This window comes from Cydia pomonella, chromosome 8, assembly GCF_033807575.1.
Source record: "Cydia pomonella isolate Wapato2018A chromosome 8, ilCydPomo1, whole genome shotgun sequence".
Classification (NCBI taxonomy): Eukaryota; Metazoa; Arthropoda; class Insecta; order Lepidoptera; family Tortricidae; genus Cydia; species Cydia pomonella.
Genome location: NC_084710.1, coordinates 20,114,579 through 20,132,424, shown reverse-complemented (window position 1 = coordinate 20,132,424; position 17,846 = coordinate 20,114,579). Strand labels below are relative to the sequence as shown.

Sequence of the window (17,846 nt, the reverse complement as noted above, 5' to 3'; positions counted from 1 at the left end):
TATTTCTCTATGGCCATGGGCCAGGGCAGGGAAAAAAGGATCTTATACAAATTGAAGGAAAAAAGACACCTCAAAAATGGTAAACTTACATAACCTGGCTTGGTTAATAGATGTCAAGTAATCGTGGTATTTTTTGGTCTATTTAGAAAAAAAAATTCGCCTGTTGAATTTCAAATTTCCTTTTGTATTATTTTCAGCACATCAAAAATAATTTATATTGATGCATGCTTTAGTTTCAATTAAAACCTCACTTTTCCTTCCTTTCGATTTATCTATATCAAATATTAGGCTAGTTTAAGAGTTTTTTGTAAGCTTGGTTGTACAGTCAGCTGCAGAGATAACTGTCCCCCTGGTCAACTATCTCTGCAGCTGCACATTTTCAGACATATTTGTAAATTTAATGAACATGTCATAACAATACCACAATTGTATCAAGACAAACTATTTTTAATTTGACTATTTTGCTTGATCGAATTCAGACATTTCAGACTACAAACCTTTTTTTTAATAAAGAGGAATAGCAGATTGTACTACAAGGAAGCAAAATGCAATATTTCGTTTAGGGAGGTATATTGAATCCAGAGTGAAGCGAAATATTTCAGTATGGAGTCCGGAGCGTAGCTAAGGATTCAAGTGCCTTCCTGAGACATAAAATTGCTTCCGTAATACACTCTGCTTTTCCCTCTTCATAAATAAATAACGATAAATGTGCCACAAATGTGACCGCGGCCAGCAAAACGCCCCACTTTATCGCTTGCCATAAGAAGGCCTTGTCAGGTTATTCGTATAAAGATACAAGCAAATCTCGTCCTTATAGTAAGGTACAAAGTGGTTCGTTTTGCCGGCCGCAGTCACAAATATGCTTGTGACATATCTCATTGTTAAATACACATTATCATATGTCCTACCAATAAGACACAGTACCACAAAGCCAGAACACCTTACTTACAGTTATATACGCAACACCATTTTTAATTCATGTATCCGTAAGTAATAAAAGATTCGGGTTTATATCTGTGTCTGGTTGTTACAGAGTCCCGCAGACAGAAGCTTCTTCATCCAAGTCCTGGAACAGACGTACCGTTTCACGCTGGGTTCTATCGCTGGTGGTATGTAAATAACTTTCATCTCATACTCTGAAAGGGGGCCACAGGGGGGAAGCGCTGGTGGCCTAGCGGTAAGAGCGTGCGACTTGCAATCCGGAGGTCGCGGGTTCAAACCCGGCTCGTACCAATGAGTTTTTCGGAACTTATGTACGAAATATTATTTGATATTTACCAGTCGCTTTTCGGTGAAGGAAAACATCGTGAGGAAACCGGACTAATCCCAACAAGGCCTAGTTTACCCTCTGGGTTGGGAGGTCAGATGGCAGTCGCTTTCGTAAAAACTAGTGCCTACGCCAAATCTTGGGATTAGTTGTCAAGCGGACCCCAGGCTCCCTTGAGCCGTGGCAAAATGCCGGGACAACGCGAGGAAGAAGAAGAGAGACTCTGAAAGGGGGCCATTGTTTCTAAGGAACAAGTAGAAATTTGTTCATTTTTTCCTGTAAAAGAAAACGTGTTATGCGCCTAGAGCACAAGACGGAAATAAATAAGAAAAATATTTTGAAATGTTTGATAAGTAATGAAATAGTTGTTGTATTTTATTGTATTGTATGAGTTTAAAACCTGAAATAAACAATTATTATTATAATTATAGTTACTTACGATACAAGTGCGGAAATTAGGAAAAAAAATGCGCGACGAGTGGTGATAAATTAAGTGAAAACTGCGCCAATTCTTGGGTTTAAGTTGCCTAATGGAGTCCAGGTTCCCTTGCAAAAAGATAGCAGATTAACATAGGCCGGTTAATAAATTTAACCGCAAAAGACGTCAATTGGCGCGCACGGTTACAACTTACAGCCAAATATCAACCTTAGTGCATTTCAACAGGGTTCACGATGACGCGTCGCACAGGATAGTCGTGGCGTTTAAAGGGTTAACCTTTTCTTTCCAGCTGTGGGCGCCTCAGCTGTATACCCCATCGACTTAGTAAAAACCCGCATGCAGAACCAACGTACCGGCTCCTTCATCGGCGAAGTGGCCTACCGCAACTCCTTTGACTGCTTCAAGAAGGTCATTCGGCATGAGGGCATATTCGGCCTGTACAGAGGTCTCGTGCCCCAATTAATCGGTGTGGCTCCTGAGAAGGCCATTAAGCTGACGGTGAGTGTTCTTAGATGATGTACTTCAAGAAGGTCATTCGGCATGAGGGCATATTCGGCCTGTACAGAGGACTTAATCGGTGTGGCGCCTGAGAAGGCCATTAAGCTGACGGTGAGTGTTTTTAGACGATGTACTTCAAGAAGGTCATTCGGCATGAGGGCCATATTATATAGAGGGCATATTCGGCCTTTATAGGACTCGGGCCGCAGCTAATCGGCGTGGCTCCTGAGAAGGCTATTAATATAATGGTGAGTATTTATAGATAATGTACAGTCAGCTTCAAGATTAGCGGAATACTTTTCCAAATAGAGATATATCTTTACAGTTCGCACTCAAAAGTATTTGCCAGATTAACTTTTTTTGTATATCACGACAGTGGCAAGCAAGTATACGGCCCGCCTCATGGTAAGCATTCACCGTACGCATTGGACGCCTGCAACTCCAGAGGTGTGACATGCGCGTTGCCGACCCTTTAAAAATCTGTACACTTTTTTTGAAGAACCTCGTACTGTATACAAGTCATCTGTGTACATGTGTAAGATATATGTCTACAGAGACATATATATTTTTGTTAAGCTGTCACAAAATGGTAGATACTTTTGACGCGTTGTCTGATCCGCTACTTTTGATGTTGAGAGTCAAGCAGGTCATTCGGCATGAGGGCATATTCGGCCTGTACAGACGACTCGTGCCCCAACTAATAGGTGTGGCACCTGAGAAGGCCATTAAGCTGACGGTGAGTGTTCTTAGGTAATGTCCTTCAAGAAGGTCATTCGGCATGAGGGCACATTCGGCCTTTATTCTCGTGCCCCAACTTACTGGTGTGGCCCCTGTGAAGGGCATTTAGTTGACGATGAGTCTCCTTGGACATTATTGGTAGTACATTAGTACTAGGCCACGAAATCATCTGGCTAGCCAATCTTAACATCGGGAGCAGAAAAGAAAAATAACAAATGGAAAACTTTGAATATAAACAGAAACATAATTTATTTCAAATAACGTATGCATATTCGGCCTAATATGTTATTTGTTTAACGCATATAGTATAAAAAGTACCTACATAAACTACATGGCTATTGTTTTTCAGGTGAACGACTTGGTTCGTGATAAATTAATGGACAAAAATGGAAATCTAAGCATTTACGCTGAAATCTTTGCTGGTGCTTGTGTAAGTAGTCATATTTATTTAGCATCTTGTCTAAACATTGCTTATCTTTCCTCACGTACTTCAGATTATATTATAATTACAATACTACTTGGTAATGCATCACAAAAAAGCGTTATTTAACCTTTTTCATGCCAATGACGGATATAACCGCACCGTAGGTCCAACGCCGAAGACGGATTAATCCGTCACAGACCACAGAGCAACATAGACCTACGTGCATATGCATAAAGTTCAATTTCAGTGTTAATACTTCGGTGACTACGCATCCGTGTGACAGCTTTTGTGTTTGTCACGACGTCGAAAAGGTTAAAGAGCAGCTTTAAAGATAATTCTAGACTCATGCATTTATTATAATTATTATTGGGGTTTTTTGGGCCTTTGAATGCCACGTCGACCAGGTAGTGATCTATTGTGACAGCCCTTTAAAGTTCATTACTGATGCCCGTTGAATCCAGAAAATTCCAGATGCATTAATATCTTCCGTACTTGAATCAATATCTAGTCTGTCTAAGCTCATTCTGCACCTGACAACTGGTAGTGTCATTATTATCGTCAATATTCTGACACTTCCAGACTTCCACACTGTGTTACTGCAAAGTATGTGCTGAGTAATTGTTTCGACCCTATTAAAGTTTAACATTCTTACAACTAACATCATTTTTGTTTCCAGGCTGGCGGTTCCCAAGTAATATTCACAAATCCCCTCGAAATCGTAAAGATCCGTCTCCAAGTGGCCGGCGAGATCGCGGGCGGACAGAAAGTTCGCGCCTGGGCCGTGGTCAAAGAACTGGGTCTATTTGGCCTATATAAAGGCGCCAGGGCTTGTCTGCTTAGAGATATGCCGTTCAGTGCGATCTATTTCCCCGCTTATGCTCATGTCAAGGTATGTATGGTTTTACATAGAAAAGATAAGTTATCAATTGGATAGACATTCGTACCTAAATTGTGTGCAAAGAACTGGGTCTATTTGGCCTATATAAAGGCGCTAGGGCTGGTCTGCTTAGAAATATGCCTTCAGCGCTATATAATACTTCCCCGCTTATGTTAATCTGAGGCTTAAATTATCGTTGCTACAATGTGTCATTGTGACTAAAAACACTTTGGTCTTTTGTTTCGGTGCCCACACATCTCTTGGACCGAGTCAGCTATTTTTCTCTAATAGACATTTCAGCTAGTTCCTGCAACTCGAAAACCTTTAGCTAAAATTTCTACAACTGTCCCTATTTTTCTCTAATACACATTTCAGTTAGTTCCCGCAACTCGCAAACCTTTAGCTAAAATTTCTAAAACCGTCCCTATTTTTCTCTAATAGACATTTCAGCTAGTTCCTGCAACTCGAAAACCTTTAGCTAAAATTTCTAAAACCGTCCCTATTTTTCTCTAATAGACATTTCAGCTAGTTCCTGCAACTCGAAAACCTTTAGCTAAAATTTCTAAAACTGTCCCTATTTTTCTCTAATAGACATTTCAGTTAGTTCCCGCAACTCGCAAACCTTTAGCTGAAACTTCTAAAACTGTCCCTATTTTTCTCTAATAGACATTTCAGTTAGTTCCCGCAACTCGCAAACCTTTAGCTGAAACTTCTAAAACTGTCCCTATTTTTCTCTAATAGACATTTCAGTTAGTTCCCGCAACTCGCAAACCTTTAGCTAAAATTTCTAAAACTGTCGCTATTTTTCTCTAATAGACATTTCAGTTATAGTCTGTATCTTTAGGTATTTAAAAAAAGGTAAACAAACAATTTGTACATTTTCGGGTAGTTTTAATATTTATTGGTTAACCAACCAAATACAAAACCGCCTGGATCTGTCACTGAACGACCTGACTTTAAACCTACATTATTTGATCATGTAATGTTTTCATCTACCCTCAACTGCCTTAAGGAGCCATTTGAGGGTAGATTTTGTTTACCTTTTTTTAAATACCTAAAGATACAGACTATAGTTCCTGCAACTCGAAAATCTTTAGCTAAAATTTCTAGAAATGTCCCTATTTTCCAGGCGAAATTCGCCGACGAGAACGGCTACAACCACCCGCTCACCCTGCTGGCGGCCGGCGCCATCGCCGGCGTGCCGGCCGCCTCGCTCGTCACGCCCGCCGACGTCATCAAGACGCGCCTGCAGGTCGTCGCCAGGACCGGCCAGACCACTTACACGGGCGTGCTGGATGCCGCCCGGAAGATATACGCGGAGGAGGGATTCAGGGCTTTCTGGAAGGGATCTGTCGGTAAGATATGCACCATCTATAGGGGAGGTCGTCACTCCCGCTAATGTCGTCAATACTAGGCTGCAGGTCGTGGTGAGGGCGGGACAGACTTACACGGGCGTGCTGGATGCAGCTAGGAAGATATATGCGGAAAGCCCTAACTTTCTGGAAGGGATCTGTCGGTAAGATATGCACCATCTATAGGGGAGGTCGTCACTCTCGCTAATGTCATCAATACTAGGCTGCAGGTCGTGGTGAGGGCGGGACAGACTTACACGGGAGTGCTGGATGCCGCTAGGAAGATATATGCGGAAAGCCCTAACTTTCTGGAAGGGATCTGTCGGTAAGTAAAGCGGAGCTCTTCACACCCGCTGACGTCATCAAAACAAGATTACAATACGGGGCGAGGACGGGTCAGAAGACTTATACTGGAGTGATGGACACCACACTAGGAAGATATATATATATATACAAACAGACTGCTTATACTGGCGTGATGGATGCTGCTTGGAAGATATATGCTGAGGACCCTTCCCTGAGGGCTTCCTCTGGGCAGGGATCTGTCGGTAAGTAAACATGTAATAAACAGTGATAAGATGCACTTCCAAGCCGTACGTCTAAAATTTGCGGCCATATCTACCACAATGCAAATGCCTTGATTGTAACTTAACCACAGAATAAATAATAGTACTACCGTACAGAAATGACACTTCCTACAAAACCGCTTTAGATCCATTTTGATAATAGCATAATTTAATGGATCTAATGATATAAAGAATTTTCCCTATAGATCCAGTTTTAACTGTCAACATAAATATTTGGATCTAACAAGAAAAACATTTCTCACTAGATCCATTTTGGATCTATGGACTGGATCTATCGAGAATGAAGGGAAGTTTGACAGTGATTCAGTAGTCCTACTCACGCTGTCCCTTTCTAAAGTATGAAACTATCCCTTTCGGCTGTTTAGGGTTGTAAAAATTCAAGTCATTATCTTATCTGTGTTCGTGCACGCAAAGGGACGTCAAGTTATGCCAACCGTAATAATTGCTCGGAGCAATGCTGAGTCAAACGGAGTCGAGAATGACCGAAAGGAAGAGTGTCGCCCCACACTATTACTGCCAGTGAATAACTCTACCAGTTCTCTATTCGTTAGCGAAAAATACACGTTATCGGCTTACAAGAGTAGCGCTTAAGGCCGTCCCCTATCAGAAAGACCTCGCGCGATCCAACTTCCTCGTTCTTCAAGTTGTGGAATGAGCTACCTTCTGAGGTGTTTCCCTTGCGCTATGACATGGGGTTCTTCAAGAAGCAGGTTTTTAGGGTCCTCAAAGGTTGGCAACGCATAAGTGGCTCCTCCGATGTTGCTTATGTCCATGGGCGGCGATGACTGCTTCCCATCAGGCGGCTCGTCTGCTCTTTTGCAGCCTATTACATAAAAAAAAAGAAGCAAGCAAATTATTCCATCCGTTCGCTCTCTTCAACCGTCTAATATCAGCTTGGTCAGCACAATACAGTTTGGAAACTAGCAAGGCAGTTTTTTTTAGGACATTATTACACAAATTGACTAAGTCCCACAGTAAGCTCAATAAGGCTTGTATTGAGGGTACTCAGGCAAAGATATATATAATATATAAATATTTATAATTACTTAAATACATAGAAAACACCCATGGCTCAGGAACAAACATGCATGCTCATCACACGAATAAATGCCCTTACCAGGATTTGAACCCGGGACCATCGGCTTCATAGGCAGGGTCGCTCACTAGGCCAGGCCGGTCGTCATTTGTCAGCTTCATATCTATGTATATATATTTACAGTACATATGGTGCTACTTTATAGCACTAGTGCCAAAACTAGCATATTACGTTACTGTATCGAACATTTAAAGGGCCATATGTACTGTAAAACGTTGTACGATACATGTGCGAATAGGTAATTCGCAACTCGTGTCGATTTAAAACACTCCCTTCGGTCGTGTTTTAATTTATCGCAACTCGTTTCGAATTTCCTATTTCTCGCACTTGTATCGTAATATACTAATATAATCTTCAAATCTATCAGCTTTGTTATGAGTTGAAAGGGGTTTTAATATTAATGTTATGTTTGCAGCCCGTGTGTTCCGGTCTTCGCCACAGTTCGGTGTGACGCTCGTGACGTATGAAATCCTACAGCGTCTCTTCTACGTCGACTTCGGAGGATCGTGAGTAGATTTATTTCTTTATTATTAGGAAATCTTTAAACAAAAACATACAGTCACATGTCCTCAGGGTTGGTTGAGGTTGTAAACATTAAAATACAGATGTAGCTAGAGACGTTGTAACAGTTGCAATGGTTAAGAGGCTGTCGATACCTAAAGCGCGCACACTGTCTATTTGTATCGGAGTAAATGAGATAGCACTGTCGCATGTTACTGGGCGTGGGTAAGGGAATAATAAGAAAAATATTTAAATAAAAAAAGTGGATTATTAGTGTAATATTTAACTCGATCACGGTTTAGATATAAATGTTTTGAAATTGTGATTTTAATTGCAGACCCATAAGTCAAAACAATAAAGACATAAAACCGTTTAATTGTGATTTTAAGACCAATCTTTGCAATTATTTTCTATCGAGCCGATTTCGTTCAATCGTGTATCGAGTACGACCACGGTCTTTGAAATATAATTAATATGAACATATATTTTTCTTACTTGACTAAAACAAATAGTCTTTCTTAAAAGACTGTTTAAGTAACATCAATTTCAAGGACATTGGGTGTTGACAGCCTCTTAAATTCGCGGTGAATGAGGGATGGTCAGCTGGTGCAATTGGTAACGCGTTGGACCGGCAAATCAAAGATGTGGGTTCGAGTCCCACGTTAGCTAGAGTTGATCATTGATTCATCGTTGATTTTTTCATTTTGATTTACAACTGTATATGCAATTTATACGTGCAGATATAGTTGACTGACCTCCTCCCCCACCCAACAAACAAATTTCTATGCAAGGGGGTCAGCTATCTCTGCAGCTGACTTTACACCACTTCGGCACAAGTAACAAGTTAGTTGGTTGGAGTTTTCGTTGCTACGGTGGAATTATCGAGTCAATACACAGCGTACCTACTGCTGAAATTAGTGGGTAGTAACCCTGCCTATGAAGCCGATGATCCTGGGTTCGAATCCTGATAAGGGCATGTATTTGTGTGATGAGCAGCGATATTTGTTCCTGAGTCATGGATGTTTTCTATGTATTTAAGTATTTGTATATTACCTATATATATCGTTGTCTGAGTACCCACAACACAAGCCTTCTTGAGCTTACTGTGGGACTTTGTCAAATTGTGTAAGAAATTTGTATAATATTTATTACTTTTATTAAACTAGTTTAGTATAGTTAAACCAGTCATAAATATTTCGCCAATATAGCAAAAGTAAATTTTAAAAATAAAGTAAATGTTCTCCGTGCAAACATTGTCTATGGAAATATAGTTTTAAAAAATATATGTGAGTCCACCTCATTTTTTCATGTTTATCTATTGCAAAACTTATCTACTGACCTACGTAAATAAAATACCCAAAACTCACGAACAAATATCTGTGCTCATCACACAAATAAATGCCCTTACCGAGATTCGAACCCAGGACCATCGGCTTCTCTTGCTTAGATACTTTGACGGATTTTCTCTGTTTATAATTTCCCAGCCGACCAACGGGCTCCGAGCTGACCGTGGCCACGCCCATCGAGGAGACCATGAAGAAGCCGCACCACATCGGAGGGTACCAGGTCGCCATACCAGTCCTCACCGGTCTCGAGACCAAGTTCGGTATCTCGTTGCCGAGGTTCTCCTTCCCTAAGAACGCTCCCGCACAGTAAGCTGGCCTAATGTACAGATAAAGGACAGAAAAATGGGTATGTTTTTGTATAGCGAGATTTTTTTAAGATATACGGTTGGTAAGATCTCTCGAGTAACTTTTGGACACCTTGAAAAATTCCAACTATAAATATATGTACAGGATAATTTTCGCTTCTGGACAAACTAAAATCCGATGTTGAGATACTTACTGGATATGTAAATATAGAAAAAAAATCTAGATTTCTAAACATTAATTTGAAATTTGTCTTGAAATATTATTTTAAGATTTATGGTACAAGTAAATAAAATATAGACAATCAATTAAAATTAAAAACAATAACATTATTATACGTGTGTATTGACATGACTCTGAATGTTAGACAGTCTATCGTAATATTTTGTATATCAGACAAAATCACCCTAATAAAAAAATTAAAAGAAGGTTTTAAAAGTTTGTCTAGAGGTTAGACTATCCTGTATAAAAACTAATAAAAAATGTACACGTTTTCTTTGATTTTGATAAAAAAATTAAAGGAAACTGAGATCCAACGCGGTAGTTTATTTACCGTATACCTTGAAGTTAAGGTTGAATTTACGCTAAAAGTGGTCAAAATATTTAACATGTTCTGGTGACTAAATGTAGTGACATACCAGTGAGTATTTAAATTAATAACTACACGCAAGGGCAATTAAAACGAGTCATTTTCTACGATTTTTTTCCCTAAAAAAGTGATCCGTTTTCTTTGCCTATTATCGAGAGAAACATTTTCTATTAATTATCTAAGATCTTATTATTTTGTATAATAGCTAAGAATAGGGAGACACATATACACCGTGTTTTTTTTTAACTCCGTTAACTTCGGGGTTTGGCTAAGTACCTTTATGGAAACTAAATGGCATAGTTATTATATTAACTCGACCAAATATACAACAATTTGTAAATAGGCCCTAAGGCAAGTGTACACGCTTCCATGAAATTAACGGAGTTTGAAGAAAACACGGTATATTATATTTCCTATCCCAACGGTTCTACTCTATCAAAACCAGTGAAATGTTCAAAAACGCATACTTAAATAATATGTAAAAGCTTTTAGCATTTGAAAAGCTGAGTTCACACACAGACTACAATTTTCGAGACGAAAATTTTAGAATTATATTAACGTGCTATGTATAAAGTTCGATTTTACGTCTTTATTATACAAAGTGGACTCGGCTTTATGTAATGATACTGCCAAAACCACATTTATTAACTAATTTCACTTTCGCTCTTTCCTACTACGCGATAAATGCTTCCATCTCATCACCAGAACATATAGGAAATATTAAAACATAACGTAATGATTTAAGCCCGTCACAGACGGAGCGATAATATATATTAATATACCGTAACATACCGATAGATATAGCTAACCACACACGACAACGATACCAAAATATATATCGCTCTCTATCTAGTACTTACATTGTGAGAGAGACTAAATATCGCAAGGTAGTTTAAGATGCCTTGCTATAAGATATCAAAATACACGGTGTAACATGAGGAAACCAAAAGATTTTAATAGTGTGATCAGTTGATCACATTTAGAGACTAAAATGTTATATAAACTTTTCTGGATATTCCCTAGTTTCAGAGTTAACACCAATAAAAAAAACTTATTGTAACTTAGTGCAAAACGCCTTTTAGATGGCGATGATGCCCTTATGGGACGTAGTCTAAATATCCTTATTGATAGATGTCAAAAACTGAAAAGTAACTTTTACAAAAGTAGGTTTTCCAAAAAAATCGGTAAACTTCGTATTCAGTGCCAGTTTTACCATAACATTAACCTTTTACGTCCAAATACGATCAAAAATTGGCAAAAAAAGGACGAAAAAAAAAATTTTTTTTGGCCCAAATTTTCACAACTCATATAACATTTTTTCATTCTTTTGGCCTCTGAAATGCGTGGTTAAAATCTTTCGGGTTCCTCGTGTTACACCGTGTATATATATATAGCTTCCTGTGTAGACTCTGTCAAATGGTACGTAAAGTATATCGTATGCCTTGCTATAAGGGGTCATCCATTAATTACATCACGCGTTTAGGGGGAGGGAGGGGGTCAAGAAAATGTGACAAGGGGGAGGGGGGGGAGTCACCAACTTTGTGACGTCACAACAGTAATCGATTTTTCTTTCAATTTTTATTCGTTGTAAAGTTAAATAATGAGTTTTTGGAACGATATTCGTTTAATGTTATTTCCTAATCGGTTTTGTGTTATAAAATTACTAATAATCTTCTTCTTCTTCCGTCCCTGGTCCCGTTATCTGGGGTCGGGTCTCCTCACTCTACGGCGCCAGGTTGATCTGTCCTGGGTTGTCGGTTTTGGCAATTGGGCTTTCTTAAGGTCTCTTTCGATGCTTGACCACCAGGTCGATGGCGGGCGGCCTCTCCCTCTCTTTTGTTCTGGCAAGCTTAATGCGATTTTCACTACATGGTCTTCATCACGTCTCATGATATGACCGTACCATCTAAGGCGATTTTCCGTCATTTTGTCTGTGATTGGTGCAACTTTAAAGCTCCCCCGAATGTATTCGTTCCGAATTCTGTCCATCCTGGTCACCCCACCCGCCCAGCGCAGCATCTTCATTTCATTTACATGTGCTATCTGTTCATGCGCTTTCGCATTCGCATAAAATTACTAATAATACTTTTATCAAAAATAATTTGATAAAATATAATACTAGCCAATTCGAAAAATGTGACGTCACACCAGAGGGGGAGGGGTTTGCCAAATGTGACCAAGTGTGACGAGGAGGGGGGAGGGGTCAAAAAACCTAGAAATTCGTGTGATGTAATTAATGGATGACCCCTAATATATATTTAGCTATATTATCGCCCCGTCTGTGACGGGCCTTAAAATGAACTCAGAATCGTTCACACTTAGCATTTTTGATCAAAGTCCTATTTTAGATTATATTTTATAGTTGTAAGTAAATATCGAATCAAAGTCAGGATTACTGATATTGTTTTTATTTTGATTATTAAATCAAGTTAATTATGAATATGATTCAATTTGAACTTTTGATATTGAGATTGTACAGAGATTCCGAAAGACGTTACCTGCTCACATTTATTTTAGCATTTTCAAAGAAAATGCATAATGTACTTGCGAATAGCTAGACATTTATATATATATAAGGGGTGACATTTTGGAATTTGGACAATAAGGAATTTTTGTCGCAATTATTTGGGATGAATTAATTCCTATTTACAAGCAATGTTAAATACTTAAATCACCTTTTTTGTGGTGTGAATCGATTATGAAACACGCGCTTCTTAAAAGTATGATGTACTTTCTACTTAGTGAAGTAAAGAATCATGTGTGTATTATATTTTCCATGTTAAAACATGAAAACACTGGTTATCACGTGTAATGTCACCCTGTTTAAACAAATCTTACGGCCTGTGCACACCGGAGGCGTAAGCGTAAACGCGGGCGCGTTGCAATATACAGATCCTTATGGGAGACGGCACACCGCTTGCGTGACCTGTGCGTACCTGCTACATAGCTCACGTCTACGCACACGCCGCCGGTGTGGTCTGGCTTAATTAGTAATCATAATAAATTATGCAATAATTGAGTGACATTTACTGTTACTTGATACGCTAGATTTCTTATCTATTCTGCTAACCCCATTTCGTTGCTAATTAACGTCAGTAGTCCATCCACGAGATTAGAGCTTAAAACTGTGTTTTATTAACATTTTACGCTTATATAGTTCGTGTCATCCACGATGACGCGCGGATTTGTCAAATCTAACCTTTAATAACATGACAATCGAGTCATGGCACGCGTCTTCGTGAATGACACGATCTTTATCTTTTGTCACGATTGTCATGATATTTCGGCAAGTGACACTTATCCAAGTGATGCTTATTTAACATGTAACTATTTAAATCTTCAGCTTTGAGAGCTTCAAAACTTTAAAATAATAACACATAAAATATGAGTCCTGGCAGCCATACCCAAACCCATTTAACCTTTTGACCGCCAAAGACGTCATATGACGCGCGCGGCTACAGCCCAATATCAACCTTCATGCGTACCGACAAGGTTCACGATTACGCGCCGCGTGCGATACGCGTGGCGTTCAAAGGTATAAACTGGGTCAGTGTCCTTAAGGTAGAGGTTTCAGTAGAAATGGCAAATATATAGGTAAAAAACTTAAGTCACCTGTTGTTTGTAGTTGTGACGTGTTCGAATAGACAATACATGTTTAAAAGATACACACAAACAAAACAAATGTCTATTCGAACACGTCACAACTACATACAACAGGTGACTTAAGTTTTTTACCTATAATTCAATTTACTTTTAGGAAAGTCATTGTCTTATCAAGTTTATATACACTTAAATATCCTATAGTGGCGCAGTTGGCAAACAACCGCTTAGTAACAGGTGGTAACAGAGATGATCCGGGTTCGATCCCCGGACGTGTATGCAGATATTGCTTTTTCTATTTTTTTGCACTTCAAGTTCATATTTTTGATTGACTAAGCGAGTGTGAAGCTCGAGCTAAGCGTATCAGTTTCAGCTTGTACACATATGTTTTCTTATGTTTAGTTGTTCTCCCTGCCTGTAAGTCGCATGTTTGAAGTGATTTGTGAAATTGTGTGAACAGTTCCGATAGTCATTATTTTGTTGATTAAGTTTTTTTTGTATTTAAATCAATAATAATATACTTCGTTCCAACCGAGTGTTCAACGACACTGACGCATTTTATTTATATCAATTTGTAGTTATAATAATATAATTATTAATATTTCTGATGAAAACAGCCTTCATATTAATGTTAGGTTGTATGTCAAATGCTAATAATATCTGTCATATTTGTTTACATTATTTGCCATTTCTATTGAACTTCACTTTATATTGCTGGATCGCTCTTTGCGCCTGATTGTTATTGTAAAAGCCAGTGGTGGGCAAAGTGCGGCCCGCGGGCCAGCTCCGGCCGCCGGTCCTTCTAAATAATTATTAGCTCGCAACATAACGGTTTCTAATCAAAAGGCATATTCTGCAGTTCCGACCCTCGGTTTTTTTCAATTTTATATTTTAAATTTTCTGGCCCCACCATGAAGAAAGTTTGCCCACCACTGGTATAAGCGATGGAGATAGTCGTATTTTGGATTGAATTTTTAACAGTGTTATTGAGTCTGTGTTTCTAAGTTTTATTATTTCAAATTTTAAAATATTGTAATGTTTATGAATATGCAAGCTTCACGAACTAATCACGGTATTTCATATCAAGGATAATTATATAACACAAACTCTACTTATGTAAGAAGTGCTATAATAAAATTTTGCAATCTGCAAGCAATAAGTTTTATATTTTAAAGCAATAAAAAATGTAATAACCCTCTCAAGCAAAAGAAGGCCTAATATGGTCGCGCTCTTGTCGTGTCATCGTAGCAACTTTCTAATAAGTGACTCGTTAGATGACAAAAGTGCAACCATCATATCTGTTACGTTTTATTTTAACATTGAATTGTAAATTTACCTTCCCTTTATGATTTTAGTGTGATTTTACTTTGTAGATCTGTGAAGTACAAAATACTTGTAAATAGTGTTAATAAGAAGAGTTTTCCAATATGGTGAATACTATATTTTATATGTTTAAACGCATTAATATAAGCCTGAAGCTTTGAATGAAAATAAATCAAACCAATTTGAAGATATCAAATGGTTATGTTTAAAGATTTATTTTATGATCTTAGAGAGATTTAAAGTAAATTCGGGTTGGTCTCGGACTGTCTAGAACACAAAATAACTAGTGTAATATTTTGCCTATATCCCTTTTAGTCTACATCGCAAACGGTCTAGAACAGGGGTTCCCAATCTTTTTCAACATGCGGCGCAGTTACAAGTTTAGTATTTTGCAACGGCGCCCTTGTAAATTTAAAATCACGATCGAAAAATAGTGACACGACGCTATATTATTTACCGATGCGAGCGCTCAAATAGGTACCCGCGAATATTTGTGGTTTCGGATAAAGTTAGAACTCACGGCGCCCCTCTTTACTTTCTACGGCGCACCAGGGCGCCGCGGCGCACACTTTGGGAACCCCTGGTCTAGAACACAAAATGACTACAATTATTTAGATCTTTATTTATCTACGTATCGTCGATTTACCTTCACGTTAGCGATGTCGACGGAGCCCCGCTTCCGCGGGGCTCCTATTTCTGTGCGGTTTGGCCTTCAGCCATTAAAAGATAACTAACTAACCTAACCTACCTAGGTATGGGCATTGTGAATGTCATCTCGCTCTGTGTGGTAGGGCACAGCACAGCGGATGTCATTCCAGATCTAGAGCAGAGCCCAACTGGGGAAGTACCTCCACCTTACAGAAAATCGCAGCCAAATAGCACTAGACCCTACTCATAGTGTTGTGTTCCTGCCGGTGAGTAAGGTTACCAGAGCTCAACGAGGGTGGGAGGGGGTTAGGGTCGGCAACGCGCATGTAACTCCTCTGGAGTTGCAGGCGTACATAGGCTACGGATACTGCTTACCATCAGGCGGGCCGTATGCTTGTTTGCCACCGACGTAGTATAAAAAAAAAGTGGTCATTTTGTGTTCTAGACCGTTTGCGATGTAGACTAAAAGTGATATAGGCAAAATATTACACTAGTAATTTTGCGTTCTAGACGGTCCGAGACCAAAGCGTAAATTCTACTATTTTAACTGTAGAAATCACAGACTAAGTCTTGCACCAAAAGTATATAAACTACATTTAAGCAACTATAACACAACCGACATTTATATGGATGACCTATTTTTTTACGTCAATGCACAATTATATGCTATATGTAACAGAGCTGCATCAATAAAAGAGATTTTTTTTTTTACTATCTTAACAGAAACACAATAAGCCTACATTTGTATGGTTCTTGTGTTTTTACGATAAGGTATAAAAACCACATGTCAAAATAAATATCATTAACCAACGTGTATTATTTTGCAAAAGTAAATCATTTTTAATTCTAACTTATTTCACCAAAATTAGTTAAAAGGGGATGGATGGTGAATTGGTGACATTTTGAAAATATATTTGTTTCTACTGATTTTACCTAAGGTATTTTTTTTTACATTTTTCTTGTATTGATAGAGCTGTGAACTCTAATCAAAATAAAGTTGAAAATATACCTAGTCTGTATTTTCACAAGTAAGAGGTCCGTACAGAATCTATAGCGTACCTAAGTGTTGTATGACAACATTGTATAAATCGTAATAGATATAAACAGTGATACAGCCGATGTGACTATATTTATTGATATTGTATATTTTTGTGTTAAAAATAAATCGATCGAGAAAATGAGTGTTGCATTTTTTTTGAATTCTACATACATTCTTCGTTGCGTCTAAAGCGCCAATTACATCTACACTTCCCGATATCGGACCCGAAATCAGTCCTGATAATCATATTCCGTTTCATTGAAATGTATAAAATATTTTGTCGCTAATTGCCAAAAAGTATGTTTGATATTTTTGCATATGAACCATTTTTTTACATTTCAAATATTGTAAACGATGTGCTGATATTTCGTGAAACGGAATAATACTCGTGCTCGGGCATGATATCAGACCTGTTAAGTGTAGATGTAATTGGCACTTAAGACCCCATAATGTGAAAGGAAACTTCAATCTTGAACCTATTTTTTTACGATATAGGAGGCAAACAAGCAGACATAGACATCTGCAACACCAGTGGGGTTGTTAGTGCATTGCCGGACTTTAAGATGGCAGTACGCTCCTTTCTTGAAGATCGAATCTTTCCGGAAATACGGCGGGTTCTATATTTTAGCTGTACGAGGCAGGAAGTTTCTGGAGAAACCAGGAAACCGTTTTATTTTTCAAACCCTTTTGTTCATTCACCCGGGAACGAAAAGGATTTGTTTGCGGTTACCGGTTAAAGGACGTTTACCTTTACCGGTTATCCGGTTAAAGAACTGATCTAATGAGATACCAGTTTATACCAAATTCGTTCGTTTTGTAGAACGAAATTAATTAAATTGGAAACATCGAAGCAAGATAGAATGAGTAAATATTTCGCACAATAACAAAAAGTATATGTGGCTTTCCGACAGTAAAGGGTCTTTATGATTCATGTGGAATAAGGACCATTCTATCAAAATTTCTGTTGGAATTTCAGATAAAATGGTCCTTATTGCACTTGACACGCAAGTTCCCTAATAGAAGCTATATCGTCCTGTAGCCGGCTGCGCGCCCACTTGCAAGCTAGCCGGCAACATTTAAAATATTGCATTACCACCAATTTTCATCCTTAACCTTTTCCACGCCGTGTCAAACACAAATGCTGCCACTCCCACGCCACGTCACCGAAGTGTCAAAACTGAAATTGAACTTTATGCTTATGCAAAGTCTATGTTGCTCT

At 38.6% G+C, this 17,846-nt stretch overlaps 1 protein-coding gene across 3 annotated transcripts in view; it reads left to right on the top strand.

The window, feature by feature from the left end:
• Positions 1–14,776, top strand: part of LOC133520812 (calcium-binding mitochondrial carrier protein Aralar1) — a 35,472-nt gene extending 20,696 nt beyond the window's left edge. For all 3 annotated transcript variants that reach the window (XM_061855477.1, XM_061855480.1, XM_061855478.1), the window contains exons 8-14: positions 1,034–1,109; positions 1,996–2,204; positions 3,292–3,372; positions 4,043–4,255; positions 5,373–5,598; positions 7,694–7,784; positions 9,264–14,776. In XM_061855477.1, the coding sequence (XP_061711461.1) occupies positions 1,034–1,109; positions 1,996–2,204; positions 3,292–3,372; positions 4,043–4,255; positions 5,373–5,598; positions 7,694–7,784; positions 9,264–9,435 (1,068 nt within the window). In that variant the 3' untranslated portion in view covers positions 9,436–14,776. The remainder of the gene's footprint in view (positions 1–1,033; positions 1,110–1,995; positions 2,205–3,291; positions 3,373–4,042; positions 4,256–5,372; positions 5,599–7,693; positions 7,785–9,263) is intronic.
• Positions 14,777–17,846: the final 3,070 nt, after the last annotated feature.